General features: G+C 47.5%; 5 protein-coding genes across 5 annotated transcripts; 2 read left to right on the top strand and 3 right to left on the bottom strand.

Annotated features, from left to right (window-relative positions):
* Positions 1 to 507: 507 nt before the first annotated feature.
* On the bottom strand, positions 508 to 1,748 carry N7466_001316 (uncharacterized protein; the record flags this gene model as incomplete). The annotated part of the gene is made up of 2 exons (XM_057160714.1): positions 508 to 1,263; positions 1,326 to 1,748. 2 exons carry the CDS (start codon positions 1,746 to 1,748, stop codon positions 508 to 510), a joined length of 1,179 nt encoding a protein of 392 aa, XP_057026962.1.
* A 1,305-nt stretch (positions 1,749 to 3,053) lies between these two features.
* Positions 3,054 to 4,898, bottom strand: N7466_001315 (bZIP transcription factor; the record flags this gene model as incomplete). Its single annotated transcript, XM_057160713.1, has 2 exons — positions 3,054 to 3,817; positions 3,890 to 4,898. The coding sequence occupies 2 exons, from the start codon at positions 4,896 to 4,898 to the stop codon at positions 3,054 to 3,056; spliced, it is 1,773 nt and encodes a 590-aa protein (XP_057026961.1).
* Positions 4,899 to 9,191: 4,293 nt separating this feature from the next.
* Positions 9,192 to 9,965, bottom strand: N7466_001314 (uncharacterized protein; the record flags this gene model as incomplete). The annotated part of the gene is made up of 1 exon (XM_057160712.1): positions 9,192 to 9,965. One exon carries the CDS (start codon positions 9,963 to 9,965, stop codon positions 9,192 to 9,194), a length of 774 nt encoding a protein of 257 aa, XP_057026960.1.
* Positions 9,966 to 10,888: 923 nt separating this feature from the next.
* Positions 10,889 to 13,436, top strand: N7466_001313 (ABC-F family ATP-binding cassette domain-containing protein; the record flags this gene model as incomplete). Its single annotated transcript, XM_057160711.1, has 7 exons — positions 10,889 to 10,966; positions 11,014 to 11,206; positions 11,279 to 11,467; positions 11,521 to 11,713; positions 11,763 to 11,862; positions 11,915 to 13,006; positions 13,065 to 13,436. The coding sequence occupies 7 exons, from the start codon at positions 10,889 to 10,891 to the stop codon at positions 13,434 to 13,436; spliced, it is 2,217 nt and encodes a 738-aa protein (XP_057026959.1).
* Positions 13,437 to 14,254: 818 nt separating this feature from the next.
* On the top strand, positions 14,255 to 16,620 carry N7466_001312 (uncharacterized protein; the record flags this gene model as incomplete). The annotated part of the gene is made up of 7 exons (XM_057160710.1): positions 14,255 to 14,443; positions 14,513 to 15,318; positions 15,379 to 15,713; positions 15,767 to 15,835; positions 15,892 to 15,902; positions 15,968 to 16,002; positions 16,059 to 16,620. The coding sequence occupies 7 exons, from the start codon at positions 14,255 to 14,257 to the stop codon at positions 16,618 to 16,620; spliced, it is 2,007 nt and encodes a 668-aa protein (XP_057026958.1).
* Between the last annotated feature and the right edge of the window lie 96 nt (positions 16,621 to 16,716).

Here is a 16,716-nt window from a genome sequence, read left to right as displayed (position 1 = left end):
GAGACCGAGTCGAATGGCAGACGGTACTGTATAAGACCTTTCTTCTCTTTTCTTTCCCGGGTGTGTTTTTCAAAAAGAATACCGGGCCTGGCATTTCTTTATATAGCAGAATCCAATACCCCCATGGCCATAAAAGGTATTTAATTTGCAACTGAATCAAGGGTCGCGAAAGGCCTGTTTCCGTTGTCCCGTTGGATATAGTGGAGTCTAGTGTAGAAGAGTGGAGCTCAGCCGTCGCGAAATCTGACCCAACCGGGTTTAGCTCATATTTCCATGTTCGCACGGCTTACCATCTTTGATGGCTTTCCAAGGTCAAAAATTTCTCGAGGTCTGTGCTCGTGGTGACTCTGGACTCGTGTCCCAGAAATCTGGACATGGCTTACTGCTAAGCCTTGCTATGGTAGATACACCTGTGGACGTAATATTAAAACCCAAGATTCTAGGCAGCGATATGAAGAAAATCATATTAAAAATAAGACAGCCTTACAGAATTAAATGTGTAAAGAATCAATAAAGATCCAAACTCAGCGTAATATCGAAACTAAACCGGCGCTGCGTCCGTGCCACTAACTCGTTGACCCAAGCAATTTCCCGACTTAATCCCTCGTTCCGCAACACAGCCACACTGATCAGTGCGGGCTTGCACCCCCGGAGTGGCGCAATTATAGCTAGCAGACCTGAGCCGCCCATTCGGGGTTGAGTCATATACTCGACAGACTGGCAGATATTCTTCACCATGGTGTATACTGTACTGGCAGCATCTTGCGCCCGGGGTAAGAATATGAGAGTGTCGGGTGTAGCCATTTGGTGGTAAATTGATGCCAGTTCACGATGAAGTAAGATCATGCTTGACCAGTAGGTGACTAAGAACTGAGCAACCATGAAATTGGAGAAGTGAAAAGAGACGGGAAATATCTGGGCCTCCTGATCATCGATGAGAATATCGGATGATTCCAGCGTGGAAAGCTCTGGCCAGAATAGTGGACCGGAGATGGTCTGTTCAAACTCCTCATACAGATCACGCAGAGCGGCACGAATATCCAGGCATTCGAGATGAACTTTTTCGAGTGCCACTTGAAGAAGAGTCTCGTTTTGTTTAAATTCCTCGATTGCTTTGTCGACCTTGGAATTTACACCTACTATATCAGCAAGAAGGTCCCACAATCTATCAGCTGGGGACTTGGGTATCGTGCGCCAAGGCTTTTCCAACCACTCCGGATTCGAAAGAAATGAAGGTTGACGATAATCTAAACTTGTGAGAATCTGAAAGATGTCAAGTAAGTACGTAAATTGACAACCGAAAAAAAAAAAGATCAAATGCTTACTATCTGTACTCGCAAAGCCAAAAACAGCGCATGGCCCAGAGTCGAGTCCCCAGATGCTTCAGGGCCACGCATCTGTAGAAGGTTTATAGCGCCCCTCGCATGAGTCCCGTAAGCATTCTCTGATCCCGGAGGCCCCTCGCTAATTTCATAAAATGATAGAGCGATGCAAGCTGCCAGTGTTTCATCAGATAACCGGCATGACGGATTCCTGAGTGCCTGCTGAAGCTGATGAAGGCCATCGGTGTATATAGAGCGACTCCTGTAAACCAAATCGCGATCCCCATAAATGCGACCTACTCTAGCCGCGAATAAGGCCGTTGTAGAGATTTCTAATGCTGGAGATTCGATTGTCCTTCCCTGGAGCAGAAGCAGCCAATTGCTCACCGAGTAGCGGGGGCGGGCATCCCATATCTCTTCGGGCATATGTCTGTTTAAGAAGAGATAGTGGAATTGCTCTCTTAGCACCGCATGTGTGGGGACTTGGATGCAGTTTAGTGGGTTAGAGGGGGATAATCGGTGACCGGTCGCCCATATTTCTGGAGCAGGCTTCTCGATCTGCCGCTGGGGTTCAGCCCTACGCCACCTCCCTTGGTGGGTGACGGATGATTCCCCATGGAACTTCGGCGTATTGGCTAAGATGACATTCTTTGAAAACACGTAACCCTGCCTGCGTTGATAGCCTGTGCAGAGGCGCTTCGAAGATCGGCATTGCTTGCATGGCACGGGACCTTGATCACACTAGAGCACTTGGATTAGCGCCGAGGCTGGCACAGCGGAGTGAGTATCCCACATACCTTAATCTTTCTTTGAAGGCACGTATTGCATGCTTTTGATCTACCTGGAACGCCAACCATGCTTGATGATTTTGCGGGGGAGATGCACTGTACACATGAGATCGTGAAACACAAAGATCCAAGCGCCCAGCACCAAGGTCGAAACGATCACTAGCCAACCATAGGGCATATCAGAATCTAACATAAGCCACTTTTCAAGCTGAAATATGAGTGATCAGCGGGGTTAACGAATACAGAAAGGAAAAAGGTCAAGCTAACGCTGACTGGGTCCAATGTGGGCCTGACCTAACCTTTCTAAGTCAGATTCGGCGAATACAAGTGGGGAAATCAGGATGCATGGTGATGGCGAATTGGCGCCAGAGATGGACAAATATGATCTCGCTACAGGGTTGTGTACTCGTATGGGTTACTTACAGTAGCAGAAGACCTACTTCGTAAGTACTTCGTGTATGTAGTATCCATGTACCAAGCCTCCACAGCCTTGGGGGATCTACCAAAACTCTGCTGCGTTAGGTTTCCCCGCCCCCAAAGAATGCAGGTGCCTAAGTGGTCATATAAGACACACAATCAGGAACGAATAATATCAATAGTTGTAAATAGAATCAATTTTGAGCTTATATCGCTGATCCTTCACGTGCGCCAAGTAACCGCTAAAAAATTTCCACCCAGAAAGCCCAACCTGGGAGGTACACAATATGATGACAAGATATAAGCGCCGTAAAAACTCCCGGAGGACTGACCAGACCACTAACAGGAGATGACTAGTAATTGCAGTGCGCTTGGGTAGTCACTCTATGACATATAAAAAAAAGAGGAAAGAAAAGAGAGGAAAGAAAAATGCCCGTGGGGTGAACAGATGTACATAGAAAAAAAAGAAGAAAAAGGGAAAAAGGGAAAAAAAGTCAGGTCGAAAAGATGGACGCTAATGGGGGAATCACTGGAGGTAGGAGGTGACATGAGACACCCGGTCAAAGGCGGCTTCGATACTGGAGCAGAGGGTATTGAAGCGGGCTTGAGCGATGGCGGAGGCCTGAGCGGCGTCCACAACAAGCTCGGTCTGAACACCGTCAGAAGAGATATCAGAAGGAGCAAAGGACGCAGGAGAGTCGATAAAGAGAGCAAAGGCAGGGTCGGACTCGTCAATCTCAATATCGGAGTTAGCAACACCGATGTCTGACTTGGGAGTCGCAACATCCCCCTGGGGGTGGTCGAAGACAGGTGCCTCATCCTTGGCAGGCTCGGATGAACCCAGCGAAGACTTGCCGGACAGAACCTCGGCATCAAAACAAGGACCTTGGGGAACGTCGAGCACAGCAAAGACAGGAGTGTTTCCGTAGTTCATGTCGATTCCAGAGTTCCAGCCACTGTTAAGCATAGAGGCATCCATGCCCTGGTTCGGGACCATAACCATGTTAGGCTGGGGGTGTTGCTGCATCTGGAATTCTTGGGGGCGGGGAGCACTGGGCTCCTTGGGCGCTTGCTGGGGTTGCTGCTGGGGTTGCTGGTGGGCCGGGACCTGAGCCGGCACGCTGTCGGGCATCTCGTTCAAGAAGTTGGCGAAATGAGGGGATCCCAAAAGCATGCGAGCAAGGTCGTTCAAGCGAGCGTTCTCCTCGTAAAGGGCACGGTTCTGCAGGCGGGCCTCGTGGGCCTCGTTGGTGCGAGCAGCGACTTCACTCTCGAGCTGGCCGATGTATTCTGCGAAAAAGAAAATAAAAAATTAGTTCATGTGAACGGAAATCAGATGGACATTCGTATACGTATACATACCCTTGCGACGGGACCGGAAAGCGCGAGCAGACACCTTGTTGCGCAATTGACGGCGCTCCTTGCTGCTCAGCTTCTTGCCCTCTTCACTAGCCAGAAGACGCTCATCCTCATCCATGTCGGCCTCGTCCTTACGGGCCTTGGCCATCTGGGGAAGGCCGGACGAAGGAGAAGGAGAAGCCTCACCGGCAGCGACGGCATTGGCACGCATCTGTTGCAAAAGACGAGAGATACGCTCCTCGACAACGGGGTCGGGGTTGCGAGGACCACGGGTTTGCATGGGAGTGGCGGCCTCCTCGACACGGCGCTGCTGCATCTGGTGACGGACCATCTCATTGTGCTTCTGTTGTTGGGCGGCCTTGGCCATCGCAGCCTGCTGCTGATGCATACCAGGGTACATACGACCCACTTGTGTAGAAGGACCAGCCTGAGCCAGCTCATGGCCTCCGAGAGCGTTGGGGTCGACGAATTGGCTCTTGTTGCCGGGATTCGCCGAGAAGTAGTAAGGAGTGGAGTTCATGCCATCAGACTCAATGTCCATCTCAGATGGGTTTCGGGTCGGGGCAGCGCTGAAGTCGAAGGGAGCCTCCTCCCGCTTCATCTGAGCATACATGTCTCCATTTACCTGGAAGCCTTGGTTTCCGTTGAAGCCCATGGGGTGTGCCACCTGTTGCTGCTGCTGTTGCTGTTGTTGGTTGTAGGTCATAGATAAGGCACCGGGAGGCAGACCAGTTTGCTGGCGGTGCTCTTCGTAGTGATGGCTTGGGGCTTGGAAGGCGATTGGTGACTGTCCACTGGAAGCGAAACTGGCACTCCGGGTATCACTGGCGCTGAAATCGGTGCTTGCGACCGAGGGTTGGCTGGTCAAGGCGACCTTGGCCCGAGCGGCGTCGGCGGAGGAGTAGGCGAGCTGATCGAAGTTGATAAAGGAGTCGAGTTCTTGGTCGTAGCTAGTGGGCATGGTCGGCATAGGGGAAGCGTGGTGTGACGGGTGTTCAGCGAGGGTCGCCATGGTGGTATATGTGGTGGACTCTTTCAAGCGTGTTTATTCTTTTTTTTTCCCTTCGGATAAGATCGCAGAAGTGGGATTAGATTGCGTGTTTGATGGGGGGGAGCAAAGCGGAGTATTTAAATGGGATTAACGAAAGAAAACGAGTGAAAGTCTAGAAGGGGAGTTGGATCATAAAAGATAAAGGTAGTTTGGGTGGATGGAGAAGGGGGGGACTGGATCATTAGAACAGGGGAAAGGGAGCGATCCGGGATAGCCAGAAAGGCTTGCGCGTCCTTCTGGATGACTCAGCGGGGACTTGGATCGAGATGCCGTGATTGGCCACAAGTCAACTTAGCGCTGAAACGGTTGTTGTTTACTCCGCTGCCCTAACGAAAATGGACGAAAATGGGATTGAAAATGGGATTGAAAATAGAATAAACATGGACCAAAGTTGTTGCCATGGTTCACGTTAAGAAACTGGCATCTTGCCTGGTTTTTGGGGCTTGTTTTACCCTTTTTTCTTATGACTCCCATTGTGTCTTCTCTTTCTTTCTACTCTGTACCGAGTCTTGTCTAATACACCGAATAAGATCCCATATACATACAATTCTGCTTCTTCTCCCCCACACGCCTTGGGTAATTAACCCCGACTCAAGTGGGGGCAAATTGTAATTGGTCTGTATATTGAACAGAATCAGGGTGTTTGTGGGAAAAATATATATATATATAAAATAAAATAAAAAGTGTAATCAATAAATCAAAAGAATTAATTATTATTTTGGGTTAACCAAGGCATGACTGAATACTTGGCCAAAATGCCAAAGTCTCATGACGCCGGTGGCTGTGCTCTTACCTTTACCCTTTATTGCCGCATTGGACCAAGTGGCATTCTTCGCGTTATTGACAGCCTCGAAGATCATGCACAATTGATCAAGATCAAAATATACTGATCTAAACACGCCACAACAGAAGAATTGAAAAATACTTTTGAAAATGGTATTTAAATTAAAATAAAAAAAAAAGATCGCTGCACCAAAGCTCACTAGCCTTTTGGTCTAGACACGTTCCCGTGTCTAATAAAAAACAAAAAAAAAAAAAAAAAAAAAAGAAAAAAAAGAAAAAAAAGAAAAAAAAAAAAAAAAAGGGCTGCTCGAGCTATTTGGGTAGTAGCAAGTGGAAGGCTTGATTTTTTTCCCTCTAAACAACAGATCATGAAGCATAATCAAGATAGCGTGGCGAATAGCGCCTCCTAAGAGACCCCTTTCATACCCTAGTCACCAGGCTAGACTCTAGCTTATACTTGGTATCACTTCTTTCTCGGTATGAGACATTCATGCATGTGCTTTTGTGGCTTCTTTTTCTCTTTCATTTTTATGGCCCGAGTATGTTTCACAAATGTACTATACAAAACTAATGGCCAGAACTATAGAGACTTTTCCAGAGAGTAATACATATTCTCGTCTCAGAAAAACAATAAGGTTTTTTCCCTCTCCTTCTAGAAGCGGCGGATACACGGAGTATCCGTCCATGATCCTCTTTTCTGATTGGACCGGAGGACTTCCGTGGCGGATTTCAATGATTGGGGAGTGCTATATAAGGGTAGCTCGGCCGAAATGAGCAAATTAACTCTCGATCTCCGACATTTTGTCTTTTTATTTTTTTTCTTTTTTCTTTTTTCTTTTCTTCAATCTTACAATTATGTAGTAACTGAGCCTCCGTCCGAGTCCGCCAAATATGATTCCCCTGAAAACTCAATTGCAAGCTATGTATGTTGTATCACAATCTGGCACGGGTGAAATCATAGCCGCGTGGCCTTGCAGTGGATCGGAAACTTTCTTCTTTTTGCTCTGGTTCTATCGGCATCTCCCCTTGTTTGAGAAACGATCAACTTATACAGCTTTTAAGGCTGAAACTCCCGCGAACTGGAGGCTTAGGCCTGACGAAAGCCTGCGCCTCTCTCGGGCTCGATCCGTTGAGGTGCACCAAAAATAACCTGAGAGAGTCCTAGATTGCTGGTCGCAATAACCTTTCTCTGTGGCGCTGGCGACAATTCAATAATTCAGACGATCATTGACTACCCTAAATGATCCCTTCAATCCTCAAAGTGTGGGTTTCCCATACTCTCGCTTCCTTTTCTCCTCGAACCAGACAATCCAATATTTAACCAGGGGGCAAAGAATGGTTCATAGGGCGGATTTCCCTAAACCAGTCCCGTCTCTCGGCAGATAAGTCTTGGCAATAGCTTGGCCTCGATCTGTGGCACCGCAGGCCTTTCACTCTCTCTTCGGAATCACATCCCGGTTTCTTACACCGTACGGGGCTACGCAGTATGTACACATGTTCTAGTGCTGTCGATTATGCACCCGTGCCCAAGGAACACAACTCAATAGACCCGGATCATTTCCGCAGTCTAGCTTTTTTTTTTTCAGACACTAACATTCCATGGCTGCATCAAAAACCTGGTGCATACAGGTCCTGGCCAAATTGCAAACCCGCACAGGGTCCTCACAACCAGGATTCCGGCCCTAAAACCCAGTCTTATTGACCCTGTCCTCGATCTTGGTTGTCTGACGACGACTGTGCACGCCCCGCTGGCCCTGATCAACCAGCTTTTTTTCAGACTGCCCCGTTGACCCTTGATCGAGCCCACTTTGAAATCCAATGTGGCCTCGATGCCCTAACTGTTTGGTTCTCTGACGAATTCTTCAATTTGTTTTGCATGTAGATCTGAAGGACTGGTCGAACTTCAGGAACCGTTTGATTGCGTTCCCGTATATCGATCGAGCATCCGAAATCTAGATCTTCACACCTGCCATCTATGGACTAGATCGACTTTTTAAAAAAAAAAATCAAAAATCAAAAATCAAAAAATCGAAATCAAACTCTTTTTGTGCCGTGTGGAAATATTTGTGCAATTCTGCACTCACCACAGACTAATCTCGACTGATTAACAAGGATTCTCAGACTAGGGATTTCAAGGATTTTCACTCCAGGATTCTGTTGCCCACTGCCGAAAATCCGGGACCCACCAGCTGAAATCTCAAAAGACAACCCACGTGGGCCGTGAGACGATGATGCCGGGGAGATAGGAGACAGCCGGTTGAAAGCTCACCTCATGCACATGTGGTCTGAAGACGATCATTTTAGTGCACGCCCCTGATCCGTCAACATTCGAAGCTACTGTTTTCTATCGATCAAATGACGGGTATGAGGATCAATAGTATAGTAACCCGGATGGAGATCACCTAGGTAAATATGTAAATGATTGCCACTAGTGGGTAGAACGGTGGGTAGCACAACCGGGGTTCAATTTTCCCACGTCTCGGCGATGAACATTGAAGGTCAACTGGTACTAGTTGATGCCCACATACAGGCACCTGGGTGCATATGTGCCTTATATGGATGCTTCAAATGTTTGGTCAACAGTTGGAATCCGGGTACCCTCTCCATAACATGTGTACATATAATTAGTGCTGGCACAGTTTGGATTGATTCAAAAGCACTTGAGTTAATCAATTGATTGATATAATTATTATGAGCGCCTGGTCGAGAATAGCACTCTTACATACACAACCACTCAGTGCATGTGCTTCAAATGTTGCATCAATTATGTAGCCTTGCACATGCATGTGGGATTGATTGATGCATACACCTGTCCAGACGAGTCGACTCGCTGCTCAATTAGACTTAAAAGTTGAGATATTCAAATGTTGTCTTCACATCTGGGGGTGACATTCAAATGAATCAATTGATCTGTATATTGCTTAAATAAAATACAGTGCTATATACCAGTACATCAATCAATGTTGATAATTTGAAACATTTGAATACATATTATGCCCCAGTGGTATCTACCTAGATATGTATACATTATGTATACTATATATATGCACATGTGTCGTCAAGAATTGGCAATATTTGAAGTGCTGTCACTGGTAGATACTTCAAATGTTATGTAGCTAGTAGTGCTCAAGCTGTTGACGCAATGTGTATGCCCAGGTCCAAGGGTGTATATATATCTACAAAGGTGTCCAAGCAGGTGCGCGAAAAAAAAAAAGATTTGAAACAACCTTGGAACATCCCTTGGAGCTCCCGACATCGGAAGATCCATTCACGATTGAGTGCATCCTTAAGTAGAAGTTCTTTAATTCAGGGCTAGAATTAAAAGTCCAGTCATGTTTTCCGTGTCAACATTCGTTTGTCGTTAACCAGGATGTACATACACGGGTGTGGAGTCGCGACAATCGCCTGGACGCGGATCATTTCCCAAAATAGCAACGAGCACAACAAGAACTTTGAACTCTCATGTTCCCTTCACACTAGGAAGGCTCCTCCATTGCTAGTAACAACGGAACCAGTCACGAAAAAATCCTTCATGAGATACAAATATGCCTCAGCAGTGTCTTCCGGGTATCCGATGTCTTGCGTCAGTGATTGTTGTGCCGATCTCTCAACCAGACCTCCTCTTATCGTCTCCGGCAGACGATCCATCAGCTCCGTTAGGACAAACCCCGGAGAAACAGCATTGACGCGTAAAGGCGACAGCGTCACGGCTAGGCCTTTCATCAACCCTTCGACCGCGCCAGCGATAACAGGCGGCAGCCAAAAAGACGGTTTCTTGCTCTGAGTCCCGGATGTCAAGGTAATCGAGGAAGTCTTGCTAAGGTTCATATATTTAGGAGCGTATTTGGCCACCGCCACAGCACCAAAGAAGCGAACTGTCAAGAAAGCCTCGACGTCGTCGAAAGATGCTTCCGCTAGAGGGACGAGTGGGGGCACATTCCCGGCCGTGAAAACAATATGATCGATGGGCGAAGCTTCAGCACCGAACCTAAGGAGACTCTCGATGGTTGTCTCGAGCTGGTCTCGGATGGAGAGGTCTGCGACCTGGCTGCGGATAGCTGATGCTTTGGTTGGGTGGATATTTCGTAGGCGTTTGACAGCATTGGATACTTTCTCTTCGGAGGAGGAACTGATGGTTATATTTGCGCCATCTGCTAGTGCTTGCCTGGCGACTGCAAAACCAATGCCCGAGGTTCCCCCGATTAACAAGATGTTTTTATTCTCGAGTTTGCTGACGGTGGCCATTTGATAGTCTTTCCACCAAGTTTGAGGGTTACAAAATATCTTAACCTCTGCAAAGTACTAGCAACGTTGAAGAGGGCCTTAGGTCCCACTTTATGACATTTCTCACTCATTTATACAGCTCCAAACATTGAATGTTTGAATCGCGACTCTTCCTCGGACCAGTTCGTCCGTCCGGAAATTCAGCCGAATAGGTATGCCATGATAGCAGCCCTGACACCGAATTTACAGATGACAAATTCACACGTGTTTATTATTAATTGAATCGATAATAAATCAGAATCAATGACTTCCGCTCTTCATGAAGAGCTCCCTTAAACGTGGAACATCTATGGATTGTTTTTCTTACCTACTATGTTAGTAGTATATCTGCCCTCTGACAAGTACTACTACGTCCGACAAAATATAGTCATGCCTGAAATACCAGGCGTCAACAAATTCACTTTCTCTTGCCACTTTCCTCAGGTGTCAGTTACCTCATCACATACACCTGCCAGTATTATTCCAAGCTGGCTGCGCCTGGTATGACTGCATATTACCTACTGTGACTCATATTCACCCAGCCATCTCCCGCCTAGATGAATTTTGGTGTCGCTACTGCCCGCCGATGCCGCCATATGATACAAGACGCACGGTCTTTGGCAATGGGCTAAACCGCTTTGGGAGCCCGACCCCAGGGTTTGACCCTTGGCAACGACTCTTTACACGACTCTTTACACGACTCTTTACACGAGAGGAATCACAAGCGGCAAGAGCGATACACATAGATCTCAAGACTTAATAATCATGGTCCCCCTTCCCGCCCGGACGACTGTTGCATAGAGCTTGTGTAAACGTGCCCCTGCCACAGTGCTTTAAATACACTCAACGGAACTTTAGTGACCATTTGAACGTCTGTTTTGATCAGGATTCAGGCCGTTCTTATGATGACATCTGCTCTCACAATTCTTGCAACGTGCAAGCAAACTCGGTTTCATCTTCTAGATGACAAACCTTCGTCTGAGGTAAAGGAATCAAGCTCGACTTTGAGATCGCCACTTACACCAAAAAGATAGATGTGGAGGGACTAGGCATCGTGGTCACATCGTCGACTCCTAACACCTCCGAGGATGCTTCCAAACCAAAAAACAAGGGAAGACCTAAAACCAAGGCATCCGGCCAAGAACTTATTACCGATGCTCACCTCCGACTTAAGGGAGGTGTCCATTATGGGTTGATAGGACGCAATGGAACCGGAAAGTCAAGTAAGTCAAAGTCATGTTTGCAAAATTGAGTGCCAAGTCTCTTGATAGAAATCTGATTGACGGTTGGTTTAGCACTCCTGAGAGCGATGGCTGAAAAGCTTATTCCTGGGATTACACACCCGACTCGCATTGCAATTCTACAGCAGACCGACGACCAAGATGAATCGGGGAGTACATACGGACTGAAACTGGATAAATCTGTTCTAGAGTCAGTTCTTGGTAGTGATGAAACCAGGAATGAAGCAGCTCGACTGGCAGTCTGTAAGCAACCCCTTCTAGGTGAGGTTTGATTGCAGCATTTGACTCTGTACTAGGCCTGTCTAAGAGCTTCGAGAGTGAGGACCCACTGAAGCCGGTCCAGGCTATTCGGAAGATTCGACATGAGCAAGCGGAGAAGAAATTATTTCTTGCGCATAAGAATGCCCATTTGAAAAGTGGATCGAGGGGTCTACAAGCAAGGAAAGACTTGAAGGCTGCTGAATCAAAACTTGAATCAACAGAGGGGCTGTAAGAAAGCCACATATATGATCATTTTACATTTATCTGACCGTCAAAGACTTGCCCAGGAACTCGATAGTATCGATGCTGAGGCAGTCCAAATAGATACACAAGCCGCTGTTGACATGCTTCAGAATTTGCAATCCCAACTTGAAGATGCGAGTACCACGGACCAACATGACCCAAACAACTTCAACTAACTTTCACCAGATGAAAATGGCCGATATGGAAAAGGAAGCCCGGCGGATTCTGCTGGGATTAGGATTCAAAGAAGGAAACTTGGAAAATAAAATCTCAACGTTATCAGGAGGATGGCGAATGCGTTGCATGCTTGCCTCCGTTCTCGTCCAAAATCCCGACATCATGATTCTTGATGAGCCAACCAACTTTCTTGATCTTCTAGGAGTAGTCTGGCTTGAAAATTACCTCCAAAGGCTACGCGATAATTCCCAAACCACGATAGTTCTAGTCTCACACGACCGAGATTTTATCAATGCCGTTTGTGAAGAGATCGTGATCTTGCGGGATCAAAAACTGCACTATTTTCGCGGGAACCTCGCGGCCTACGAGCAAGATTTCGAGGCGCAGAAGCTATACCTTGGTCGTATGAAAGAAGCACAAGAGCGACAGATTGCCCATATGGAGGCCAGCATCCGTGAAAACATGAAAATAGGCAAGAAGACCAACGACGAGAATAAGCTTCGACAGGCCAAGTCACGACAAAAGAAAGTTGATGATCGAATGGGACTTCAGGTCAGTGCAACTGGAGGTCGGTTCAAACTGAATCGGGATATGGCAGGATGGCATGCCCATAATCGGGCAGAGATTGAAGTACCGATGGACGAGAGAGGCGCGATGATGAGCCTGCCCGATGCGACAGAGTTGCGATTTCCAGGACCGCTTGTATCTCTAGAGGGTGTTAACTTCAGATACAAGAATAATCGCGTCATTCTAGATGATATCAATTTGGTCATTTACATTGGCGATCGCGTTGGAATCATGGGCCTGAATGGCTCAGGAAAAACCACGCTGATTCGTATAATGACAGGGCAATTGGCTCCGTCAAAGGGCAAAGTGACGACCCATGCCCGATTGAAAGTGGGTTATTACGGCCAGCACTCTGTGGAGGAATTACAGGAACTTGGTCGAGGCGAGCCCGGGCTCACTGCACTCGGTTTATTGATGGCAGAAACGGGCGACGCACTCAACGAGGGAGCCGTGAGAGGGCTCCTATCATCGATGGGTCTACAAGGCCGTATTGTGTCCGATGTACCTGTGGCCAAACTGTCTGGTGGGCAGCTAGTAAGTTTCCTCATTTCCTTTCGCTGGTATATCGACAGTAACTCATCCCTTTGCATAGGTTCGGCTCGCTTTGGCTCGAATTGTTTGGAGTGCACCACAACTTCTGATCCTTGATGAGATTACCACTCATCTAGACTTTCATACTGTCGCAGCACTCGCCACGGCGCTCTCCTCCTTTAACGGGGCCATCCTCCTTGTCTCTCATGACCGATTCTTAATTCGGTCCGTGATTGAAGGAAAACGCGATACCGAGAACAAGCTCGATGATGATTTTGAGGGATTAGAAGAAGAGGAAGAAACGCACGAAAAAAGCACTCGACGCCGATCGGTCTATGTGGTCAAGATGGGTAAGTTGAACGAGCAAGCAAGCGGGGTAGAACAATTCGAGCGGAGTCTGGTTAAGCGAGTAGAAAAGATGTTGGCGATTTGAGGCATGGAGCTAGCCAATCACAGATGAATGAAAAATTTTCCTTTCCAGCCCATCTATACATAACTACATGATACACTGTTGGAACTTGGACCGTTGGTGGATTTCTAACTGGGCCAGCGGCAGCCCTACGCCACGTGACGCGACGATCATTCAACGACCCACCAACGAAACTCTCCGACTTGACCGTTTCACTTACCCCCTTTTTCTTGTATTGCATGCTCGGGATATGCATTCCTTTTATTTACAGAAATCGCCGTATCCCTGAATGGTCCAAGCACCTTTTTTCCCCTTGACTTATGATCTTTGTCATTTGTAAGGAAGTCCTGAGGCGAAACAAGGCTAGGAGTGGGGCTCCCGTTCATCCTTGAAGGGAGGAAAATTTCTTATACCCCGTAAAAAGCCCACAATATGCCTACTTTACGCCAACACCCGAGAAAAAAACCCCCCAGACCAATTCTCTCCTTTAATATGAATAATTCTCTTCAACTCTTCATGACTCTGGTCTAAACTATCTGTAGTGGTTGAGAGCTGAGGCTTTTGAACATCTACTGCAAAACCGGATCGTGAGAAACAAAACATACAGGTCAACTGGCCATCTTGCACACCGACTATCCCCCTCCACGAGGTTGAGCCATCAATTTCAATTGGCCTTTCTGGCCTTGCTTATCTCGCATCTTTTTTTCCTTTGTTCTTGGCTTGCAGGATGAAGACGAGAATGGGAATCTGTGCGAGGTTGAGTCGTACGTTTTCTCTTCACTATGTAACTTTTCCTACCGTAACTAATCCAAGGTTGGCGTCCCGCAGCGTTATGGCTATCAATGGGCCAAGCCATGTCCGCAGTTTTACCACCAGCCAATTTTCTAACATTACATCATGCCTACTTCATTGTGACATGTCTGGTCAGCAGTATCATTTTCTACCTGATTTCGACACCATGGAAGAGCGTTGCTTATGTCGATGCTATCTTCTTGTGCGTGAGCGCGATGACTGGCGCGGGATTGAACACGGTACAAATAAACCCTCTCCAAAACCTATAGACTCATAACAAAGAAAAACGTTTCTAATGTATTCTCCAGGTGGACTTGTCAACTCTCAACACTTGTCAACAGGTGATTCTGTTCATTTTGCTGATCCTGGGTTCCGTCATCTTCGTCTCAGTCGCCGTGTTGATGGTCCGCAAGCGAGCATTTGAAATAAAACTTCAAGTCGTCTCAAATGAGCGCGAAGCCTCACGTCGAGCATCCGCTCTGGAATCACAGGAAGAACCATGTGCCGAGGCATCCGGCCACGAGCAGGGGGCTAAATGCCAACCCCGGCCACTGACTGTCACTGTCCACGAAGCCCGTGGGGCGAGTTCCAGTCACGACCAGCCTGCATGGGATGATGACGATCAGATCACAATCGCGGATACACTCGCTCGTCAGCATCACCACCACCGCGTCTTCCCCATGATGGGCGTTGGCGCTAGGCCTGATTTGAATAACCACCCCCGTGACGTGGCACCAGTGCCTCTGTACCCAGTCGAATCGCCCAAGTCAAAAGCAGAAAATGTGATTCGAGGCACCCAGAAGTATTTCTGGTCCAAGGCATTGGTGTCACGCAACTCACAATTCCACGGGCTGACATCAGCGGAACGGGAGAAACTTGGCGGCGTCGAGTACAGGGCCGTTTCTTTCCTGTCGGTCATCGTCTCGCTGTACCTAATTGGATTCCTTGGTTTAGGAATAGTCGGCATGGGCACCTGGCTGCAGGTAAACCACCCGGAGAAGGCAACCGAGAATGGCCTCTCACCATTCTGGACAGGTGCTTTCTTTGCCGTGTCAGCGTTTGTGAACAGCGGTATGGCCCTTTTGGATGCGAACATGACCGCCTTTCAATTGAAGTATGTATCTTCTCCGTAATGTCAGCCAGAAGATACAAGGGTTTACTAACGTCTTTATAGTGCATACCCGCTTCTGACCATGGCAATGCTAATTCTTGGCGGAAATACCCTCTTCCCCTGCTTTTTGCGGTTCATAATATGGTCTATGAGGCTTGTCCTACCGGATCGCCCGGCGTGGAGATCGTGGCGGATGACTTTGGATTTTATTTTGGATCACCCGCGAAGAGTATACACCAATCTTTTCCCAGCTCGCCATACTTGGTATTTGCTAGGAACAATCATTGTTCTCAACGCTATAGATTGGGCTGGTTTTGAGATCTTGTCGATTGGGAACAAGGAAATCGAGTATCTTCCATCCAAGTATCGAGTTCTGGATGGTCTTTTCCAGGCTGTTGGTTCGTATTACCAATGAGAAATCTTTCATGAAACATGATCTAATAATGTACAGCGGTCCGTTCGGGAGGATTCTACGTGGTGACCATTTCGGACCTGCGACAGGGTCTGCTTGTTCTATATGGTAAGTCTTTCGGTATATCCCAGGTCATTTGGATTGCCAGCTAACCTCTAATATAGTTCTCATGATGGTAAGATCTATCAGTGTTGTATCAGTCTCAATACCTAGAAGCGTCCAGAACTAACAGAAGAACAGTATGTCTCCGCATTTCCAGTGCTGGTGACCATGCGGTATGTCTGAACTCTTTAATCCTACTATATCAAATTTACCTAACAATTCCATCCAGCAACACGAACGTCTATGAAGAACGCTCCCTCGGAATTTACGCCAATGACGACTCCCCTGAATCTCCCGCAAACACTAGCCGCAGCAATGTCCTTGTCGACTTAGTCCGGCACCACCTAGGGCGACCCAGCGGCTCAGAGACCTCGCGCGGCTACTTCGTACACCAACAACTCCGCTCTCAACTAAGCCATGACCTATGGTGGATTGCTTTAGCCGTTGTTTTCATCGCCATCGCGGAGTCAGACCACTTTAATACCCAGCCTGTCGCGTTTGCGACCTTCAATATCATCTTCGAAGTTGTTTCCGCATACGGCTGTGTCGGAGTTAGCGTGGGCTACCCTGGGAAGAACTATTCCTTCTGTGGCGCGTGGCATCCTATCAGCAAGCTTATTCTTGCTGCTGTTGCCTTGAGGGGTAGACACCGAGGGTTACCGGTTGCGATTGACAAAGCGATTATGCTACCTACAGAGTCGCTGGCGTGGGCAGAGGAAGAGGATGCTGCATTGAGGAGAGAGAAGACGAAGAATTGGGGCCAGGATCGGATGCCTGTTGGAGCGGTTTAGATTTCCCCTTGCTTTTTTTGAGCATAGCATTTATGAATACCCACTTAGCATTGCATAGAAAATAGCACTTGAGACCATGAGAGGGACTAGCGTGTA

This window comes from Penicillium verhagenii, assembly GCF_028828195.1.
Source record: "Penicillium verhagenii strain IBT 33310 chromosome Unknown utg000002l_segment0_segment0, whole genome shotgun sequence".
In the NCBI taxonomy this organism is placed as follows: Eukaryota; Fungi; Ascomycota; class Eurotiomycetes; order Eurotiales; family Aspergillaceae; genus Penicillium; species Penicillium verhagenii.
This window is presented reverse-complemented; position numbering and strand designations above follow the sequence as displayed.